Consider the following 19,556-nt stretch of genomic DNA (forward strand, 5'->3'; position numbering starts at 1 on the left):
TCATCTGTTAATGGACATTTTGGTTGCTTCCATGTTTTGGCTATTGTAAATACTGCTGCTGTAAACACTGGGGTGTATGTATCTTTTGAATTAGAGTTCCCTATGAATATATGCCCAGGAGTGGGATTGCTGGATCAAATGGTAAGTCTATTTTTAGTTTTTTGAGGAATCTCCATCCTGTTTTCCATAATGGTTGCACCAAACTGCATTCCCACCAACAGTGTAGGAGGGTTCCCTTTTCTCTACACCTTTTCCAGCATTTATTGTTTGTGGACTTTTTAATGATGGCCATTCTGACTGGTATGAGGTAATACCTCTTTGTAGTTTTGATTTGCACTTCTCTTATAATTAGCAGTGGAGCATTTTTTTTTTTCAATGTGCCTATTGGCCATTTGTATGTCTTCATTGACACCAAAAACCTCTTATTGATCAGTCCTATAGCTTTGGCTCTCTCCTCATCCACCTTGGCCTCTATGTAGCACTTGACACTGTAGATCACCTGATGCCTCTGTTAAATTTCCCTCTCTTTGATTGTTCCATACATCTCAATTTCTTTGGTTGTTGTTTCATCTACTTCAGGGGCTTATCTTCTTTCTTCCACTCTTCTGGGAGTTAATTCATTCCCCCAACAGCAACTGTCATTCATTTGAGTCACACATATTTATCTCCACCCCCAATCCTCCTTCTATGCTCTAGTTCAACTGGTATTCAAACTATAGTGTACATTAGAATTACCCAGAGGGCTTACTAATATTCTGATTGCTAGGGCCCCATTCCTCAAGTTTCATATTTAGTTAGTCTGAAGTGAGGCCTGAGAATTTACATTTCTAACAAAGTCTCAGGTAATGCTAATGCATCACTTTGAGAACCATTATTCTAGTTTCATATTACTGTCTCCCTCTGGTTATCCACAGTTGCCTCAAAGATCACATACAGTGTCAATCAGAGGCTTTTTATTGTAAGCCCTAGGAACTAATTTGGGCTAACTAAAGCAAAAACAAGAATTTATCAGGGAGCTCAAAGAATCAGTGTGAAGGCTGGTGAACCATGTCCCAAATAAGAAAGGAACCAGAAAAAAGACTAAGTCTAAAGAAGTAAACAGTGTTTCTTGTGTTCTTGAATCCCTCTGTTCAATATCAATTCCAAATCAGAGTCTCTTACCCATCCCTTAGTTGTCCCAGGGCAGTGACAGAAAGGATTATGGTGGGAGTAGCCACCACGGATGCCTCCTCTTTCATACTGTCTTAGTTCAGACCCATGGTATCTAGCGTACCCTAACTTCAAAGTCTAGTTAACACCTGTCAGTGTTCCTAATCTTTTTTAATCCATGACTCACATCCCAGGTTCTTTTGGTCATATCCCCTTGTACCCCATACACCTTAACTCTGGGTTAAGGATCTTTCTATTTGAAGCCTCTGTGAGTTAATATCTCATTTGTTACATACTTCATAAGAGTTGAACATACTATCTTAAACTATCACTATATACTTGTATTACTTGTTCTACCAGATTTTAAGAACATTAAGGAGCTTTTTATTCCTAATTAATCTTCTGTATTTCCCAGAAACTACTCTATTGCCTTGCACATAGTAATGATGAGTATAATCTGTTGAACAGATGAATAAATGGATGTTTATAATATAAGGCTAGTGTTTGGGTTGGTCCACTTAAGATAGCAGCCAGTGGCTGTGCCAGGAATTCCTGAACTGCTGGAATCAAGGGGTATAAATCTTGGTAGCTTGGAGCTAAAAGGTGAGTCTAAACCTAAGATGATCAGGTTGCAGTCAGAAGTCAGGAGGCCAAATACAGGCATCAAGTAAAAAGATTTAAAGGCCGAACTTGAGATGACGTATAGAGCAAAGGGCATGGAATCAAAGACACAGAAGAAGCAACAATAGTTTAATAGGTTGATGGGGATCTAGGATAGTGGACTTCTTTAGGGGCTTGTGCATAGTGTTTACCAAATCAAAATGAGTGGTTGGTTGGTAAAATGGAGTTAGCCTAAGAACCAGAAGTTGGGTTGGGAGTCATCATTTCAAGCAAAGAAACACATTTGTGGAAATAAATTTATAATAGCAAACATAGTGAAATATGTCAGGCCTGCTCTGAGAGGTAGATTAAATTTGAGCTCCATTTTCTTGCTTCTGCCCTGTCACCTTAATTTATTTCACACATTTGCACAAGTTCACATCTAAGTTCTAATGTAGTTTTTGACTACTCTATACTATGGATAAAAAAACATGTTTTAAATATCATAGTATTCAACACCAAATACAAAAAATTAACAAATTTCTTTTGCTGCATTTTTTAGACTTCTAATCTACCAGTCAGTAAAGCTACAATAAGAACACTGTAACTAATAACTACTGATTTTCCAACATTAACTGTTCATAGACTAGAAAATTCTAAGAATATTTCACAAAGGTTTTTAAAATTTTTTAAATGTAAAACAAAAACATCCTAATTATAAGAAATGCATATTTTATTACTGCACACTCTAAAAAGTTTAATTCCTACCACTATCTTGCCCTATAAAGCATTTGTTTTGCTTGCCTGTCAGTCTGTGAGGCTGGGTTGAGCAGCTCTCTGCCACACACGGTGTTTCCTTGTACTAATTAACAGCAAGTATGGCAAAGACTAATGTCCACATGAAAAGCACAGCAAAATTCACTTTAAATCTTATTATAAATATTCAATAGTCCTCTGCATGAATTGTAAAATAAATTTTGTTATTTTGAGTCAAATTAAATTCTGAATAAAGTATACTTTTAAAACCTATAACATTCTTCCTGATATTACTGAGAGAAGGATAAACTCGTATGTTAATTTCCTTAAAAGTTAATATTTGGCAAGCAACATAGAAAAAGAGGACGATCACTTACCAAGGAGCTAGGTAATCTGGGTACCACTTACTCTTTGGGGTCTTAAGCAAGTCGTTTATTCAAAGTCTCAATTTCCTCATCATAAAACCCAAAGACCTGAATTATTTTGGTGGTTCTTTTGAGGAAGACTGCAATGGACTTGCCTGTGGACACTGTTGACTTGGCAGATGTGAGGAGGGAGAGGCCTGGGTAACTGTACGTTTACAATACTTCATAAGTGATTCTGACGCATGTTATTGAGTAAGAACCAATGGTCTAAAAAATTTCTTGGCTCTTTTGCAATTCTAAAACTCTACTTCTTATATCCAATCAATGGAAATTTAATAGCTTCTAGCTTTCATTATGATTCTCTTCTTAATGAATAAGTATATTTTAGGAACTATAAAAGCTGCCTCTAAATTAGGAATAATAGCTTATAGTTTCTGGGTGCTAATCAGTTCTAAGGTATTAACTCATTTAAAATATGTAATTCAATCCTCACAACAACACTGTGAGGTAGGTAGTTGTATTATCATCTGTGTATTACAGATGGGAAAACTGAGGCACAGAAAGTAATTTGTCTAAAGTCACAAAGCAGGTAACTAGGGAAATTGGGCCGTAGAGCCTAAACTCTTATCCAGTACGCCACGCTGCCATTCAGTAAGTAAACTACACATACAAATATAACCATCAATGTCCCCCACCCACACAGAACTGCTTTCCCTGCTACTTTAGAGGGAAAAAAGGGTATATTTTTAGAAAATTTGTGGGTCAGAAATGATGGAAAGGGGAAGCCGGGAAGGCAAGAATGAAAAGACACAAGGGAGATGAGCCGAAGGCCCCTGGCTTCGAGTTATAACTCTAGACTACTTAGATTCACAAAGGCCTCTAAAAAGGGTAACTATTCCTAGGAGAGTGATTCCCCTTCAGTTATTATTTCATTCCATAATGTCTGAGACATGTTTGTTTTGATTGATCAATTACTAATTTTAAAAACATTAGAAATTTACCTTACTGGATGAACAAGACCCAAAACTATAAAGTAAAACAGGAAAGTAAGCACAAAAGCCAAGTTAGAGAGTCAGAGAGGTTAATGATAATTGAAATGATTCAGCCTAATACTAATCTGGCGTATGCAAAGAATTTATAACACTATACCTTGGCATATGGAGTATGAGGTTCAGATGGTAGAGACTAATACATTTTAAGGATAACCTTCCCTTCCCAACAGTATAGGGAGAAAAAAGAGAAGTGTATGGATTGGAGGTCCCAAGTGAGAGAAACCAGAGAAGGGTGAGAGGCTGCAGTAGAGTGGGGACGAGCACTGGAAATGAAATGTCAGGGAACTGAAGACGGTTGTACTGGGAGTAACTGAGTGGGAGAGCTAAGATGAAATTTCTGGAAAGAGAATGTGAAGCCTGCATTTATGAAGTTAGAGGGGAAATAGATTGGGTGTATGAAGGATCCAGGGTGTGGTAATAGAAGTGAGTGGCTGAAGATCAGGGCAAAGAATGTTGAGGCTGGTGCTAGGTGAGCTGTCTATTTGGGTGATGAATTCACTCAGGATGAGGGCAGGAGTTCAGGTAAAGAGGAAGATGTAAGTGATGTGTCATAGTCTTTAATAAATTAAGTCTTGAAAGTTTTTGGATATTCTTAGTACAGGGGACTAGATTCTAGAAAGGGGATCCTTCCCCCTTATCTGTCTAAAAACAGTTTTGTCTAAAAACAGTTCATATTAATGCAGAAGTAAGCAGCAGCTTAAAAATGAGTAATGTTTCTCTTCACTCTTAAGACTAATATTTGCTCTGGTTTTTAAGACTTGGCAAAAACCTCTGCTTCACATTTTCATCGGAAGGCTAGGTCTTCTCTGCTAAAGTCGAATGGAAAATTCAACTGCTAATTCAGGCAAGAAAAATCTCAGCTCCCTGCTCTCATAAATTCGTGACAATAAATGCTTTAAAAATAAGTTACAACTCAACTGCCCTGGTTCTGATTTGAAAACATCTGGTGAGACTACTGGGTATAGTTTCCCACTACTCTTTTTTTAAGTATAAAAATATACAAAGGTTTCTTATGATCTTGAAAGAACAGGGTGGCATGCTATTTACTGACAGGCTGACCTTTACACAAAGAACCTACCTACACCTTCAACAAGCTGAAATTACTGTTACTGATGCCTTCGGAATATTGTCTGCTTCAGAAAGCAGCATATTTTTGTCCAAGTCAAACAGAAGTGGCTAGATGGACACCATTTGGTCACCAAATGGTGCAATGCAGAGGGCAGGGAAAAATTATTTCTGCAGTACCAATCATATGTCTGACACTATGCAAGGAAAAAAAGGAAATGTCAAATATGATTCCCATTGTCAAGAAACTTATAATTTATTGGTCAGTTACATAATACTTTAGCCCAGAGCCATGTCTCCACTTTTTTAATCACCCATGTCATCTAACATAGGACTTTATAGATATCAACAAGAAGCTAATAAAAAGTTAAAACATAATACAAAATATTTAGAATTAAGTAATAAAATGTTTAATATAGGTGACCAAGAGAAGAAATAACAGTTGAGCTGGTGTCATTGCGATCTATGAAAAATCTTGCTCCTATTCTAATTCTTTTATTTTGAGCATGCACTGACACAAGAAGGTCCCTCTTCCTACTCACTGAAATCTTTAGGGAAGAAAAGACCCAGGTCAGCTTTTCTTAGAGATAGGAACTGGAGGTCAGGCTTACCCTGTAGTAGGGCATCAAAAATAGTTGAGTGCTTACCTGCATCCTTTCCCAGATAACCAAGGAAACTAGCCTTGAGCAATAGCTCTTTTAAGCCTGCCAAATATAGGCCAACCTGTTATTGAAACCCTTTCCCTCTTGGGCTCTTTGATTTTATATTGTTATCCTTCCACTCACTTATCAAAAAATTATTGAGCACCTATTATATACCAGCAATGTGTTCCTCTATATTACTTCTGATTTCTTCACTACCGCTTCATTCTCTACCCTACTGCTCCCTCTCGCCCCTTGCTTGACCCTCAGTTCTATTCTTCTTTCTATATATATATCTTATTCTTTAGAAAGTTTATCAGTTCTCTGAGGTTCCCAGCCTTTAGGCTAGTATCTCCCAACTTACATATCCTACAAATCCAGATGGAAGGTATTAAATGTCCTCTACTGCTACACCTCACTGATCATTCCTTCCCAGTCTTTCCTGCTGGCATCTCTTCCTCTAGGGAAGTACCTGGTTATGAATTTTTTTTCCAATACTCTTTATCTTTTCACTCTGTAACTATCCATATGCAATTGCATCTCCCTCTCCCTATCAATCACCAAGCTTAAGAATGAATTTCTTTCTATTCTTGCTCTTTCCAGGCCTTAGGTCTTCCTCAAGCCAGTTGCCCATACTTTTATCCAGATAACTCTTCCTCTTCCTTATATATCAGCTTAACGTCATGTTCCTCAAGGAAGTCTTTACTCCTCTAGATGAGGTTGTACAGCTCTGCCTTTTCCTTTTCTTTTGAAGTATCTGTCATCTCAAATGATCTGTTTAATGGCTGTCTTGTCCACTAGATCAGAGGTCAGTAAACAATAACACATGGATCAAAACCAGCCCCTGCTCATTTTTTAAATAAAGTTTTATTGGAACCCAATCTCTTTCGTATATGTATTGTTGATGACTGCTTTTGCATTTCAGTGGCAGAGTTGTATAGTTGTGAGAAAGACCATACGGCCTGAAAAGCCTAAAATATTTATCTGTCCCTTTACAGGAAAAGTTTGCAAACTGCACTAGACTGTAAGCATGAAGGCTGAAATCATGTATGGTTCTCACTTGTATATTCTCAACACCTAGCATAATGCCTGGCATATAAGTATTTTTGGACTAATTGTATTTCATCCTCAAGCTTTAACCCATCTTGCCCGTAATATGAATGAGATCACATTAATTGGCCTGTGTTTCTAACAGCATTATAATCACTGCTTATCCAGATAATGATTGTAGTGTTCTAGTCCAAGGAGGGGAAGCAGAAGTTAATCAACTAATACACAAATAAATGGATTATTGAGACCAAGAGAAAGTGCTTTGGGAAAAAAAAGGAACACAGCACTGTTAGAGTGTGTATCAGAGAACCATAATCAAATACAGAGTTTGGTAAGGGTTTCCTGAGTAAGTGATCTTTGACCTAAAATTTAAAGAGTGAACTAACTGGGCTAAAAGAGGTGGAGAGAGGAAGAGTTATCACATATAATTCTCTCTTCTTTGGAAAGAAAGAACATGGTGTATACTGGGAACTGATGTTCTTGTCAAATAATGGACAATAAAGTTCCTTAAAAAGTTAAGAGTAGGATCCAAAATGGAGCTAGTTGGTGGGATATTCATAAGAATGTAAAATTTGAAACATTCTGTTGTTGGCCAACAGTGGGAAAATGATAAACTATCATATGCCCACAGCACAGCATATTCTGCATCCATTAGAATAATATATATGAAGAATTCTAATTTGCATGGGAAAAGTTTCCAATGTAATGCGAAGTGAAAAAATCAGGACATTATTTCCACTATGTAATATTATAGAAAAATTTTCTAAAAAAAAAATTGACTAAAATGTTAATTATGATTGCTTCTGGGTGAAATTGAATGTCCTGTATTTTCTTTACAGTTTTCCATATTTTCTTTCCTATGCATTTCAAACCTTTAAGATTGGAAAAATATATCTTATTGAGAAAATGAGGAAATACAAGTGTTGATCTGTTACCTACACATCTGAGAGTAAACAGTCTTTCCTAGCCCCTGCAATGAGGATGTAGAATGAGGATCAAAACTCAGGAGAGTTCATTGTCAATAACAAAGATTATTAGTGGAAGTTTTCCGGAATGTGATTTAAGCTGTGAATATAAAAGTGCAGTGGGGACTTTGGGGCCAGAGAAAACTATCCTGAGGCATGCTGCTCTATAGACACATTTTGTATCTTGATTATTAAAACTGGGAACTTAATCTAACCTTACTCTGTGTGTTTGGTTTCTTCCTGCCTAGCCACAATCCATCAGAAATGCTCCAATATCAATTCTGGATACATAATTTAAATGAGGGTCCTGGAGAGCTCAAGCATCAGTTCTAATATTACTCTATTCTGAAGGCTTCTTTTTTGTTTCTCAAACATCATCTTTAATTTATAGGCTCATTGGTCTCTCCCTTAAAACTATTACTGCTAATTCATGGAAGTGGAAGAGTTGAAAGTTGTTTTTAAAAAGTTTTGCTTCTCCCTGTAACTGAGTAGATTAATTGGTTAAAAAGATAAAGACAGAGAGAAATTCAGCTCTCACCACAATGATTAATTTGATTTCCCTTTATTTTTTAAAAAAAGAGACATAAAAAAACCCATTCTTTTAGTCAAAAAATATTTTATTAATGATTCAGGCAATACACATTTATGCGTCTATCTTACACCCAGGCTGCTGCTATGAATAAACTGGGGAAAACCTGCATGAAGTCTTTTGAGAGTGGGCAGAATTGATGGCAACTACCTCCAGTTTGCTGTACTTACTTAGGGCTTCCAAATCCCTCCTGGGAGGGAATAAGTCTTTTCCACCGTGGGTTCATAGAGGCCAGACATTGGACGAAAGGCTGGGTAAAAATTTCCCTTAAAATACATCACGGTTTTTTAACCTCAGCACTACTGACACTTTGGACCAAAGAATCCTTTCTGTTGTGGAGGCTGTCCTATGTATTGTAAGATGTTTAGCAGCATCCCTGGACTCTTACTTATGAGATACCAGTAGCACTCCTTCAAATGTGATAATCAAAAATGTGTTTGGTGGCATTTTACTAAATGTCTCCTGGGGGTGAAAACTGCCCAGGTTGAGGACCACTGCACTAATGCACCAAACATTTGACCCTACAGTAGTTAAGGAACTTGAGTTCTATGACTGATAATGGAAAGGAACAATACAGAGAATAATTTACCTTGTATTTCACTGAATTTACTAAAACAAACAAACAAAAGCAGCCAAAAAATTGAATAAGGAAGAAAATATGAAACTTGTCAAATCACTATGCCCTTCTTCCTCTTCCCTAGGTTACAGATGAATGAACGGACAAAGCAGGCTGTTTCTGCTTCCTATGACAGAAATTACTAGTATATAGATGCTACTCAGAAGATTCTCTACAGTATAGAACTAAAAGTAATAGATCTGGAGTTAGAAGGCAGGGATTCTCACTAAATAGCTCCATTTCTTTGGGCCTCTGCTTCCTGATCTGTAAAATGGAGGTGTGTGGGAAGGCAGTAGAGGGTTGTAAATAGATCTTCTGATTTTTTAATTCAATAAACGTTAAAGATATTAGGTACTACACTTGAAGCTAGTATATAAAAGATGAAAAGAAATGGTCCCCTCCTTCAAGGAGACTACAGTCTATTAAAATAATGGACAAACTAACAAACAACTACAGTAATCTAAGAGCTATAGCAGAATCATGTGCAAAAAGCAGTGGAAGGCTAGAAAGAACACCTAAATCTGCTTGGGGGAAATCAGGGAAAGCTTTCCAGAGGAAGTGGCACTTTGGCTAAAACTTGAAAGATGAATAAGAATTTTGACAGGAGACAAGAAAGGGAAGATTTTCCAGTCAAAGGGCAAAAGCATAGAGATTTGAAACTTTTTCAAAAAGAATGGTATATTTAATGAATAGCAAGTACTTCAGTGGTGCTAAAGGATAAAAAGAAAAGAAGATGAAATGAGACATTATATTGTAGATAATTTAAAATTTGTGTAGTTGACATATCACACATGCAGCAGTGTTGAAAATACGTTTGGTGGGAAATTAAGCCAAGAGGCCAACCAAGTAACTATTGTTAATAGTCTACCTAAAGGTAGCAAAAGCCTACTGAGAGGCAATGATTATGTGGACAGGAATGGGGAATACTCAGGAGAGAGAATGTTGGAGGGATTATAACTAAGGTTTATTGAGCAGTTTGGTAAGCACTTTTTTTTTTTTTTTGCAATACCTCACTTAATATTTATAATATGCCTAATAAGGATGGAAACAGTCCAATTTTCTAAAAACTAATTTGACCAAGAATCAGTTATTTATATTTACCAAATATCTGTTTTAGGGAATATTCATCTTAAGTTTATTTAACAAATGCATTCTTTGGTAAAACTGCTTTTTAATGACTTGGCTTTTGGTGAAATGACTTAGAACCTAAGATAATATGCTATTATCCCTATTTTACTGAGAAAACTGAGGTTCAGAGTTAGCAAAGGCAAGGCCAGGTCTATAGAGCTTGATCTTTTAATTCCTACATGGCTAATACTATAGGAATAAAGGAAACAAAATGATCTGGGCTATCTTATTTCAGCTCTAATTTGCTACATTAATATTCTTAAATCAAGAGCTAAAACTTAAAAAAAAAAATAGGTAAAGACAATGAAACTAAGCTCAAAATCTATGTTAAGAGTACCACAGCTTCTTATGGCAACTTTCTTACCTTTTCCTAGGGGCTCCCTCACCCTCCTAGCCAACTGATGAAAACAATGATGGTAAGATGGTTCTCTTTGCTTTTCTGTAGTTCTCTGCTCTTTTTCTAAATTATCAGACATTACCAGCCATCTGTCTGGAGTCAGCTATCATTTATATGCATGTGACAGATAAAACCCACTGATCCCCTTTCAAGTTTCATCCCATATGTTTATTTCATCACCAATGTAGGTGGTATTATTTTTTGGACAATGGGGAAAAGGTCACCCTAATTTTGCCCTCCCAGGTATGAGAATTTTTGAAATCTTTTTAACTCAACTCTGTATTTTGCTCTGCTTGAGAATCCCTTGCAAAAACTGCACATGACCTTTCTTGGATCTGTAATGATCATGGTTCTTAGCTGCAGACAGTGGAGTCCACTCTAGGAGTTCAGTGGAGAGCAGTAACTCTTATTTGGGGGCATTTTTATCACAGTGGCATGTAGTGCCCAGGGGCCAGGGATGTTAAATATCCTGCACAATAAAGAATTGTTTCATCCTAAATATCAGGAGAAGCTCCCTTGAGAAACACTGAGCTCAGGGTCAACTTCATGGGCTTGCAAACTGTGCAGTCATACAGGGCCCACTGCTTGGTTTAATGCTCTGCAGTCACCATTTGGAAAATCTTAATACTTTTATGTTTGAACGGCTGTTTTATAAAAGAAGTCCAGTGGTACAATGGATCATACACACGGCAGAGGAGGCAATGTTTGTCCTTTTTCCCTTGCCACCCTGTTTGCATAGTCTGCATAATGCTTCACAAGCACAGGATTCTGGTAAACCTAAATGGTACAGGAACTCATGGAGTTACAAAGTGAGTATGAGGCAAGCATGTTACATCTATGACTAAGGCGCTGACAGTTCCAAGAGGCTGTGCTTTCCACTTCAACCAGAACTTGCTTCAGGTACAGAAAGAAGGTAATGGCATCCTAAGAAATACAAGGGACCAAAGAACTCTATCATATCCTTTCCTGTGTGTGTTAATTCCCTGTATTACCATTTACACTGAAAACGATGTCATAGAAGGAAGGGGAAAAGTAGGGCAATCCATAGTTCCCTTTCCTTTTAGTCCTTCCTTACTCAGGTTGGTAGGATGCATGCATATCAAGAAGGGAAAGAAAAACATAGAGTTGGTTTTATGCAGCATTTATACTGTTCTGATAAGCACAAAATACATATTTATGGCATGTACAAGCTACAAAATATGAATTCTTTAATTTTGGTGATTCCATGTATGAGTTAAATGCTCTTATATTTGCATTTATAAATGGTACTGCACAATATAAAGATAAATGGTAAAATTTATCCTAATAATTAAAAATTCCAGTTTTTCTTTACTTAGAGTAACATTAAAAAGCAAATAAAAAACAGCATAAGTTGAGGGAGAGATGCCAGAGGAAAGAAAAAGCTTTAAATTTTAGTGCATATAATGATACTTTTCCCTTGCTTTTTGAACAGGAGCCCTATGTTTTTCATTTTGCTCTGGGCTCAGTGAATTGGGTAGCTGACTGTGATTGAGCTAGTTTAAGCAGAAAGGATTAAAGGATAGTATTTAGCTCATAGGTCTCTGAGAGGACCAGAGAACCTGGCTTGGATAATGCATCACTAGAAACAACATCCAGGAAAAACTAAACCAGGAAGAACACTTATCCCACATCACAGAGCTACCGTAGTGGAAAGCCATCCCAGCACCACCCACCAGTTAGCACCTAAGACACTAAAAGTGGATGCCAGAACTCCCCCCCCCCCCAGCTACCCAAAAGAATCAGACACCTCCACCAAAGTGTTTGCCAGAAAATGTCATATCCCTGAGTGTGGTTGAGGCATCATGTTGCTCATTTTCAGATCCACGTCTTGAATGGGTGCATCTTATTGCTGGAAACTAGGTCACAAGTAGTGATAGGCTGTTATCGGCTCCTAATTGTTGGCATTTTCTTCAACTAACTCCACATACAGTGAGATCAAAAATCGGTTGGTGCCACAAATCAGGGTCTTTCCCCTCCCCTAGCCATTGTTAAAGATTTACCAGCAAAGCACTCATCCAAGCCAGTACTCCAGTTGCAAGGGGGTCTCCAAACAGTCGTTTTTAATTTTCTAGCTTCTAAAGTACATAATAGCAAGCTAGAAGGGGGCTGGATAAGTGTTGAGTATGCCATCTTATAATATCTGTCAAAAATTATGGTAGCTGTTGCCTTCTGTTCTAGATTATAAACTGCTAACAGGCAGAGGCGAATAGATGTTGAACAGTATTGGTACAGAAGACTGAGCAGGCTTTTACTAAAGGCATGACATGATGAGTACAGGTTAGTGAACCAGAAGAGATGATAAAAATGTCAACTGATACAGCTAAAATACACTTGTATGATGCTAGACTATAAACTCTCTAAGGGCAGGAAGCAAGTCTGTTTTGTTTCTCACTACATTTCAAATCACCTGGCAAACAGAAGACACTCAACAGTAACAACAACAAAAAGAGATGGTTTAAGGTTATTAAGTATAGAGTTCAATTTCAGTATTTCTCATATTGGATGTAGTTAAGAGTTAAACGATTTTACTGTTTTTAGATGAGTCAAACTTAGGGATGTCAAAGTTCATTATACTTTCACATACACCATCTCATTTGAGCCTTATAATATCCCTGAGAAATTAAACCCGGAATTACTATCCATTTCATAAATGAGGAAACAAACCCCCTAAAATACAGTGATCTGTCCAAACTCATTTACCTAGTAAATGATGGTTTAATTTTTCATTCTGACTCAAAATTCCAGAGCTCTTTCTTACTTCAAGAGAATATATTTATAAAATACATTTGATAGTGATTAATTAGGGGAGTATTACCAGGTTTTCAAGTTGAGCCTTACCTTCAAATCAATTATATGCAATGAACACAATTTCCTAATTTCAGCTGCAAATGCTTTTCTTCAAGAGTGAACGTTCTTTCCTTGGGGTTCTAGGATTTGAATTGTGGCTGCAACTGCCTTTTCTTAAAGTAATTCATGTTGATTCAAAGAGGCAGGAGGAAAGAAATCCTTCTGTAGAAACAGCTAATCTGTGAATGTGACACTTTTACCTTTTCCTAGTTAGGAATAGTATAATAGTATAATATAATAGGATGCACTTGATTATAATAAAACAGGCTTTCTCAATTTTATATTAAGAATCATGAGAGTGATGGGTAGGGTTGCTAACAATACAGATTTCCAGGCCCCATCCTCCCAAAACGTGACTTAGTAAGGGTCAAAGTATTAAATTTTAAAGACCATGCTAGTGGCATAGAATACTACGAGAATCACTGGTAATATGCATCTGACATTCAGCTTGTACAAAATATTTATTTTACCAGAAAATGCATTTAGTATGGTAGTCCTATTTTTAAGTCAATAACACAGCCTTCTAAAACTTCGATCAACTTGAGAGATTTTGCCTGTTAAAAGTAATTTCCTGTGTATTAGTAGAAATCTTGCCACCTATGTTTACAATCATGCTCTCAGGGTAAAAAGTGCAGGCTAATTTACTGTGTTAATCAGTCTCGAATTCTGTGGAGCATAAATTCCTATTAGCACTATATGTTACGGAATTTATAGACAGCTTCTTACCAGTGATCTGTCCCTTTGAGCCTTTTATTTTTCCTATTTTAAGAACCACAACGGTTCCAAATGACAACCTTTTACACCACGTCAAATATATGGCAACCTACCAACCATTAAAATACACCTGTTTAGTACACTTGTAAAAGAATGATCTCTAATTTGGGTAGACTGTGAAAACGACTGTCAAAGTCCTAATTCAGTGGTGTATTTCAAACTCAAAAAGCACGATTTCTGTCTTCTACCAATTAAATCTTTTTGCTGAGGAAAAAAACCCTTGAACGGATTTTTAAGTGAGTTTCACGGATGAGCAAACTGAGGCCTGAAGAAACGAAATTATTTGTCCAAGGTCACGCCCAATATTAGTGACCGACTGAGACAAAAACCCCATCAGTTCCAATATAATGGCCAATCCATTTTCATCAGTCACTACCCCTTTTTTCTTCCAATTTCACAACTGCACCCCTACTCCCCCCACTTTGGATAAAGTTGTTTTTTTCTAACGGTCCCTCCCCTACCCTTTTTTGCTTTTATGCCTTAGTGTAGTAAAACCTCGCACAAAACTGTTAACACCGGAAGTCCATATCTGACACGGTGACTTTCACGGGTCCTTTCTCTTTGGCCGAAAATTTCACTGAAATGCTCTTAATCCTACATTCCGCCGGGGAAAGAAGCGGAGAAAGGGGAGAAGGGAGGTCACAGGGAACCGACAAGTCCTTACTTGTCCTGGCGCGCGCCCGGGACGCAGCCTGCGGGCCCGGGGAGACCAAGGAAGGATATACTAGGGCGTGAGGGAAGGAAAGGGGAGGGAGAAAACACAGTGGTGGGAATCCCTGTGCACTGGATCTGCCCACCCCTGGCAAAGCTGAGCAGAGCCGAGCGTGAATAAATCTCATTAGGCGGCCGGCAGCAGACACTGCAGCGCGGAACGGGGGGGCGGGGGGGCTGCGGAGGAGGGAGGCGCAGCGGCCCGCGACGCACGTTCGGGAGGGAGCGCCGGGGCGGCCCTTTTATAGGCCGAAGCCCGCGCTCGCTCGCCCCCTCCCCTCGCACCGCCCTCAGGCCACGCGCTGGGCCGCGACGTTACCTGAGAAGGGCCGGCTGTGTCAGCCGTCCTCCCTCCCGCGAGGCCGCGGCAGCACGAGATCTGTGCCTCGCCTCCCTTCCCCGCGGGCGGGTTTTCTTACCTTGTAAAAAGCCGTCTCCGGGGTCGCCCTCGCCTCCTTTGCAGGATGTGAAATGGCGGTCGGCGAGGCGAGCGCGAGCACCGCGACTGTGGCTAATCCCGCCTAGCCGCCAAAACGGCCCTAAACACTGGCGCCCCCCTCCCGCCAGGCCCTCCGAGTCCATCCATGACATCGGCGCTCTGCCACCCCCCCCCACCGCTGCCCCTCACCCAGGTGGCCGTGCCCACCGGCCGAGTTATCGATCCCCGGCGCCCGGCGGGAGCCCAGCTTTCTGGCGGCCTCCTCCCTCGCTGTGTGCCCAGGGGCAGAAGAAAATACCTTTTCGGCCCCCGCCAGGGCGTCCCGCTCCGGCGCCCGTCCCGCTCCCTTCCTTTCCCGCCGCGTCCCCTCCCCCAACTACTCACAGCCCTCCCTTCACCACACATACACACAAAACCCCCTTCTCCCCTCCCCCAGTGGTTGCGTCCGTGACATCATCATCATGGCAACAAGAGCTGCAGCCTGGGACCGAGGAACCCGTGTGATTCCCGGCGGCGGCGGCGGCGGCAGTGGCGGCAGCACGAGCACTAGCACCGACGAAAGCGCGAGGGCTTCTCTCCTGTCGCCCCTCGCCGGCTGCTCTTGAGGAGACGGCGGCAGCAGTGCCCACACCGCCCCGCCTGCCGCCTCTGCCCGCGGTGTCTGAGTGTGAGGGGAGGGGGCCGTGCCGCGGAGGGGAGGGGGCGCCGCCGCCGCCGCTGCTGTGGGGCCGCCGCTGCGGAAGGAGCTGCCGGTGCTGCTGCTGCGGCTGCCAGGTCGCTAGTGAAGAGGAGGCGGTGGCGGCGGCGGCGAACATGTTTTCAGTGAGGATAGTGACTGCCGACTACTACATGGCCAGACCGCTCCAGGGGCTGGATATCTGCCAATCCCCCCTCACCCAGGCCCCTGTCAAGAAGGTGCCGGTGGTGCGAATCTTCGGAGCGACCCCGGCAGGTAGGTGGGCGCGGGGCGCGGGCGGGAGCGTTGGGGCGCCCGGGCAGCCCTCCCCGCCGCGCACTCGCACGCACGCCGCCGGCGCCGGCCCTCTCGGCGGATCGCTGACGCGTCTTCCCTCCGCTTAGCCTTCCTCGCCTTTCCTCCCGTGCGTGACAAGAGGCGCAGAAATGTGGGTCCGCGCGAGCGTGACGCCCCCTCCCCCAAACCCTGGGTTAGGGAGGCGGCGGGCGCCAAGTGTTTACACTGCGTGCGGCGGTCGGGAACCGGCTCCGCATTCGGGGTCGCGGGCCCGGCGAGCGAGCACCGCTCTCTTCCCGGAGGACGGGCTGCGCCATGTCCTCCGTGACCCGGTGCGCAGGGCCCCGCTCTGAGGTCGGTCGCTGGTGGGACCATGGACACCCTCTGCGTCTCCCAAGTGCCCCTTGCTGGAATGGCTTTAAGAGGAGTGGGGAAGTGTCAGCTCTGTTGTCAATCGCTCCTCGTCGCCTCATATCACCAGCGCTCTCCTCTGCCCCTTCTGGAAATGCGGTGGGCTGAAGAGTGGCGCCTGGGGCCCGATAAGCTTTCTCATTGAAGTGACCATGTGGTTCTGCTGTTGAGTGCAGGTCGTAACTCAGAGTTTAAAGCCTCAAAGCCTGGGGACAGGGCTGCATCCCCAGGTGCATTGCTTTTAGGTAAATGTATATCCATGGAAGTAGGAAATGCGTGTTTATGTTGCCCAGCATAAAACATCCCACATAATAGTGTGAATTTCTTAGCAACCACAGCTAAACCCAGCAACACAAACATTTAAAAATGCCTCTATGCTGGGTTACAGGATTGCATTTTCAGAACACGTACAGTTAAAAAAGTATTTTGAAGAACGAGTTGGGTGGGGAGACAAGCTACGTTCTCAAAAGATCTTGGGAATTTGTGATAATGTAAGTAGGATAGTGGCCAAATTTACAAGGTTTTTAATTGCTTTGTTTTTCTGCATGCTTTGAACTGCCTACGTGAAATAATGGAGCTGCCTCCTGGAAAGAGATGCTCTTACTTCTAGCAATGTATTGCCCTATGGGATTTTAGATAGCATTTCCCACTTGATGCTCCTTGCCCTAATCACCATTCATCTTATTACTAGAGTCAGTTTCTGTGGGTTGTCAAGATAATAGCACTTCCCCAACACAAGCACTCTTTCCAAGCAGTTATCTTTTAATGTGAATTCTCTTTGTTAAAACATGCAATGTTGCTGGTGAAATTTGGTAGAATTTTTTTTAAACAGTGAAAAAGATTTTGACGATAAGTACCTCGTAAGATGGGAAATTTGGGTGCTGTTAACAATTTGTTGAAAGTGTAACACCTGAAACTTTGGAGGTTGGAAAATAGAGGCAGTAAAATGTTCTGAAGTATAGATTTTTTTTTTTTTTGCCCATTTAAATATAGTGGTGCTGTCTTTGCTTCTAATTGGAATTTCAGTGTAATATACTTTTTTTTTTTAATTTAAGGTGTGGAGAAAAGATAAGATAGCGACATTGATATAGTTCTGTTCATTCGGATTTCAAAATTACAAAGCAACATGCTAATAGGAAATACTTACTGTGGCATTTCTGTGTATTACAATTTGTATGGTTTTGGTTACTTTTCTACACATAGTTGTTTTCCTCTACACAAGTCATCAAATATGTATCCTTGAGTGATTTGCAAGCTCCGTTTTATAGGAAAGTTTTGTTTGTGGAAATAAATGAATTTCACTGTAATTTTAGCAGTAATTTTATTAAGTGAGAAAATATTCTTTAAACAATAGAGTATAATCTACTTTTGTGTTTCTCAGTATTAAAAAAAAGACAAATGAACTATTATATGAAAAATATGTATTCCTTCCCTCTTGCACATTATACAGTAGATTACCAGTATCTCTCCTCCCTTTAAAACACATACACGCACACATAAACTGGATTTTTAAAAATTCATCTTGAAATGTATAATGTAAATCAGTATAAAAATAAGACTTTTTTGTGCATATGTTGAAAGATATAAAACCTGATAGAGAGAAACCCAAATTCAAGTTGTTAAGGATTATCAAATTAAGTTTGCTATATAGTTCAGTTTCAAACATATATATTTTTGTGTTTCCTCAACAGGTGAAAAAAATGGGAAGTCACTGGCATACATTTAGTATCAAGCATTCAGAAATCAAGCTAGCATTTTTAGCATGTCAGTAAAATTAGTGTTAATTAAATGTAAACAAAAAATGTACAATTATCTACTTCCGAATTCTCTGCCCAAAGAAAACTAGTACAGTCCACTTAGTAAAATAAAATTGAAAATAATATGCAAGAGAGGTCAATTTGGCTTAAAAAAAGGCTGACTACTAGAATTTTTAATGAAGACATTTATTGTCTGAAAGCACAAACTATGTTTGTATATCTACTAATTAGTAATATTAATGAAAAATTGTAACACACAATAAACCTATGTCACATAAAGTACCATAAACTTGTCTTTCATACATAGTAGTTAATTTTGGAATTCCTTAATTCTTTACCTTGGTTTGGAGAAAAGATGTTTTTAAACTGAGTTTGCTTTTTTGAATGAAGTGGTGAAAAACTGCAGCAGAAGAAATTTTGTCCCAAATAAAGTGGTCATTTCAGATTTATATTATAAATTTTGGACTGATTGGTTTATTACATTTTTACTAGTTCAGTTTTTCTATTATGCATAAAGACTATTTTTCTGCTTTAGAAAACAGTCCAGTTGACTTCTGATTGTCCTGTGTTTTGAGGGCATATTTGTATAAGTTAAGAAGTAAATAACTGCCTTAGGTTTAAAAGCTCTCATGTCTTAAGTTGGTGAAATTTGGAAACATATTTTTTAAAAGTGGTGTATTCAAATTTGAGTGGTGAATCCTGACTCACTGATTTAATCTCTTGCTGGTTAAGGATATTGCTTCCTGAGAGAATCACTTAAATTTTCTACATGCAAGTGATGAAATTATTTTTTTAAAACCCTCTTCTGCTTTTCTTTCACTAATTTAAAATTGTCTTGAGCATTGTTTTGATATACACTGTATTGAGCAGTGTAACATTTTGGTAACTTGTTTTAATGGAGGGAAGCAAGGTTATAAATACATGCAGGACAGCATTTTTTTCACTTAGATTTGAATATGGGTTTGACTGCTCTGGGAATTCACTTTAGATAAAATCCTAATAATTGTAAGGACTTGACTCAGGTGGGAATCTGTCCAGTTTCTACATCCTAACCCTTCTTATTAGTTGCCTGATGTAACTCACTTCATGTTGAGCTTAGACAGCTTTCTCAGCTTTCTCAGCATCAGTTTAAACAGAATTATCCTTTCAAAAAGCTTCCCTGCTGAGATGCAGAGTAGGAGTAAATAGAAGAGTGTGTGTGAGATGTTCACAAAGCAAGTAATTAAACAAAGTAGGCCAAACAGACTATA

The 19,556-nt window shown here is 39.8% G+C and overlaps 1 protein-coding gene and 1 long non-coding RNA gene across 10 annotated transcripts in view; one reads left to right on the plus strand and one right to left on the minus strand.

Moving 5' to 3' along the window:
- Window positions 1-15,528, minus strand: part of LOC105099208 (uncharacterized) — a 53,986-nt gene extending 38,458 nt beyond the window's left edge. Inside the window, exon 1 of one of the 5 annotated variants that reach the window (XR_010381265.1) lies at window positions 15,146-15,439. This is a non-coding gene — a long non-coding RNA (uncharacterized LOC105099208). Of the gene's footprint in view, window positions 1-15,145; window positions 15,440-15,463 lie in introns of those variants that run through there. The other 4 variants (XR_010381266.1, XR_010381268.1, XR_010381267.1 and 1 more) reach the window with 4 other exon arrangements.
- Window positions 15,529-15,722: 194 nt separating this feature from the next.
- Window positions 15,723-19,556, plus strand: part of REV3L (REV3 like, DNA directed polymerase zeta catalytic subunit) — a 143,589-nt gene continuing 139,755 nt past the window's right edge. For all 5 annotated transcript variants that reach the window (XM_064486767.1, XM_064486769.1, XM_031456165.2 and 2 more), the window contains exon 1: window positions 15,723-16,117. In XM_064486767.1, coding sequence (XP_064342837.1) covers window positions 15,979-16,117 — 139 coding nt within the window. In that variant the 5' untranslated portion in view covers window positions 15,723-15,978. The remainder of the gene's footprint in view (window positions 16,118-19,556) is intronic.

Source organism: Camelus dromedarius, chromosome 6, assembly GCF_036321535.1.
Source record: "Camelus dromedarius isolate mCamDro1 chromosome 6, mCamDro1.pat, whole genome shotgun sequence".
NCBI lineage: Eukaryota > Metazoa > Chordata > Mammalia > Artiodactyla > Camelidae > Camelus > Camelus dromedarius.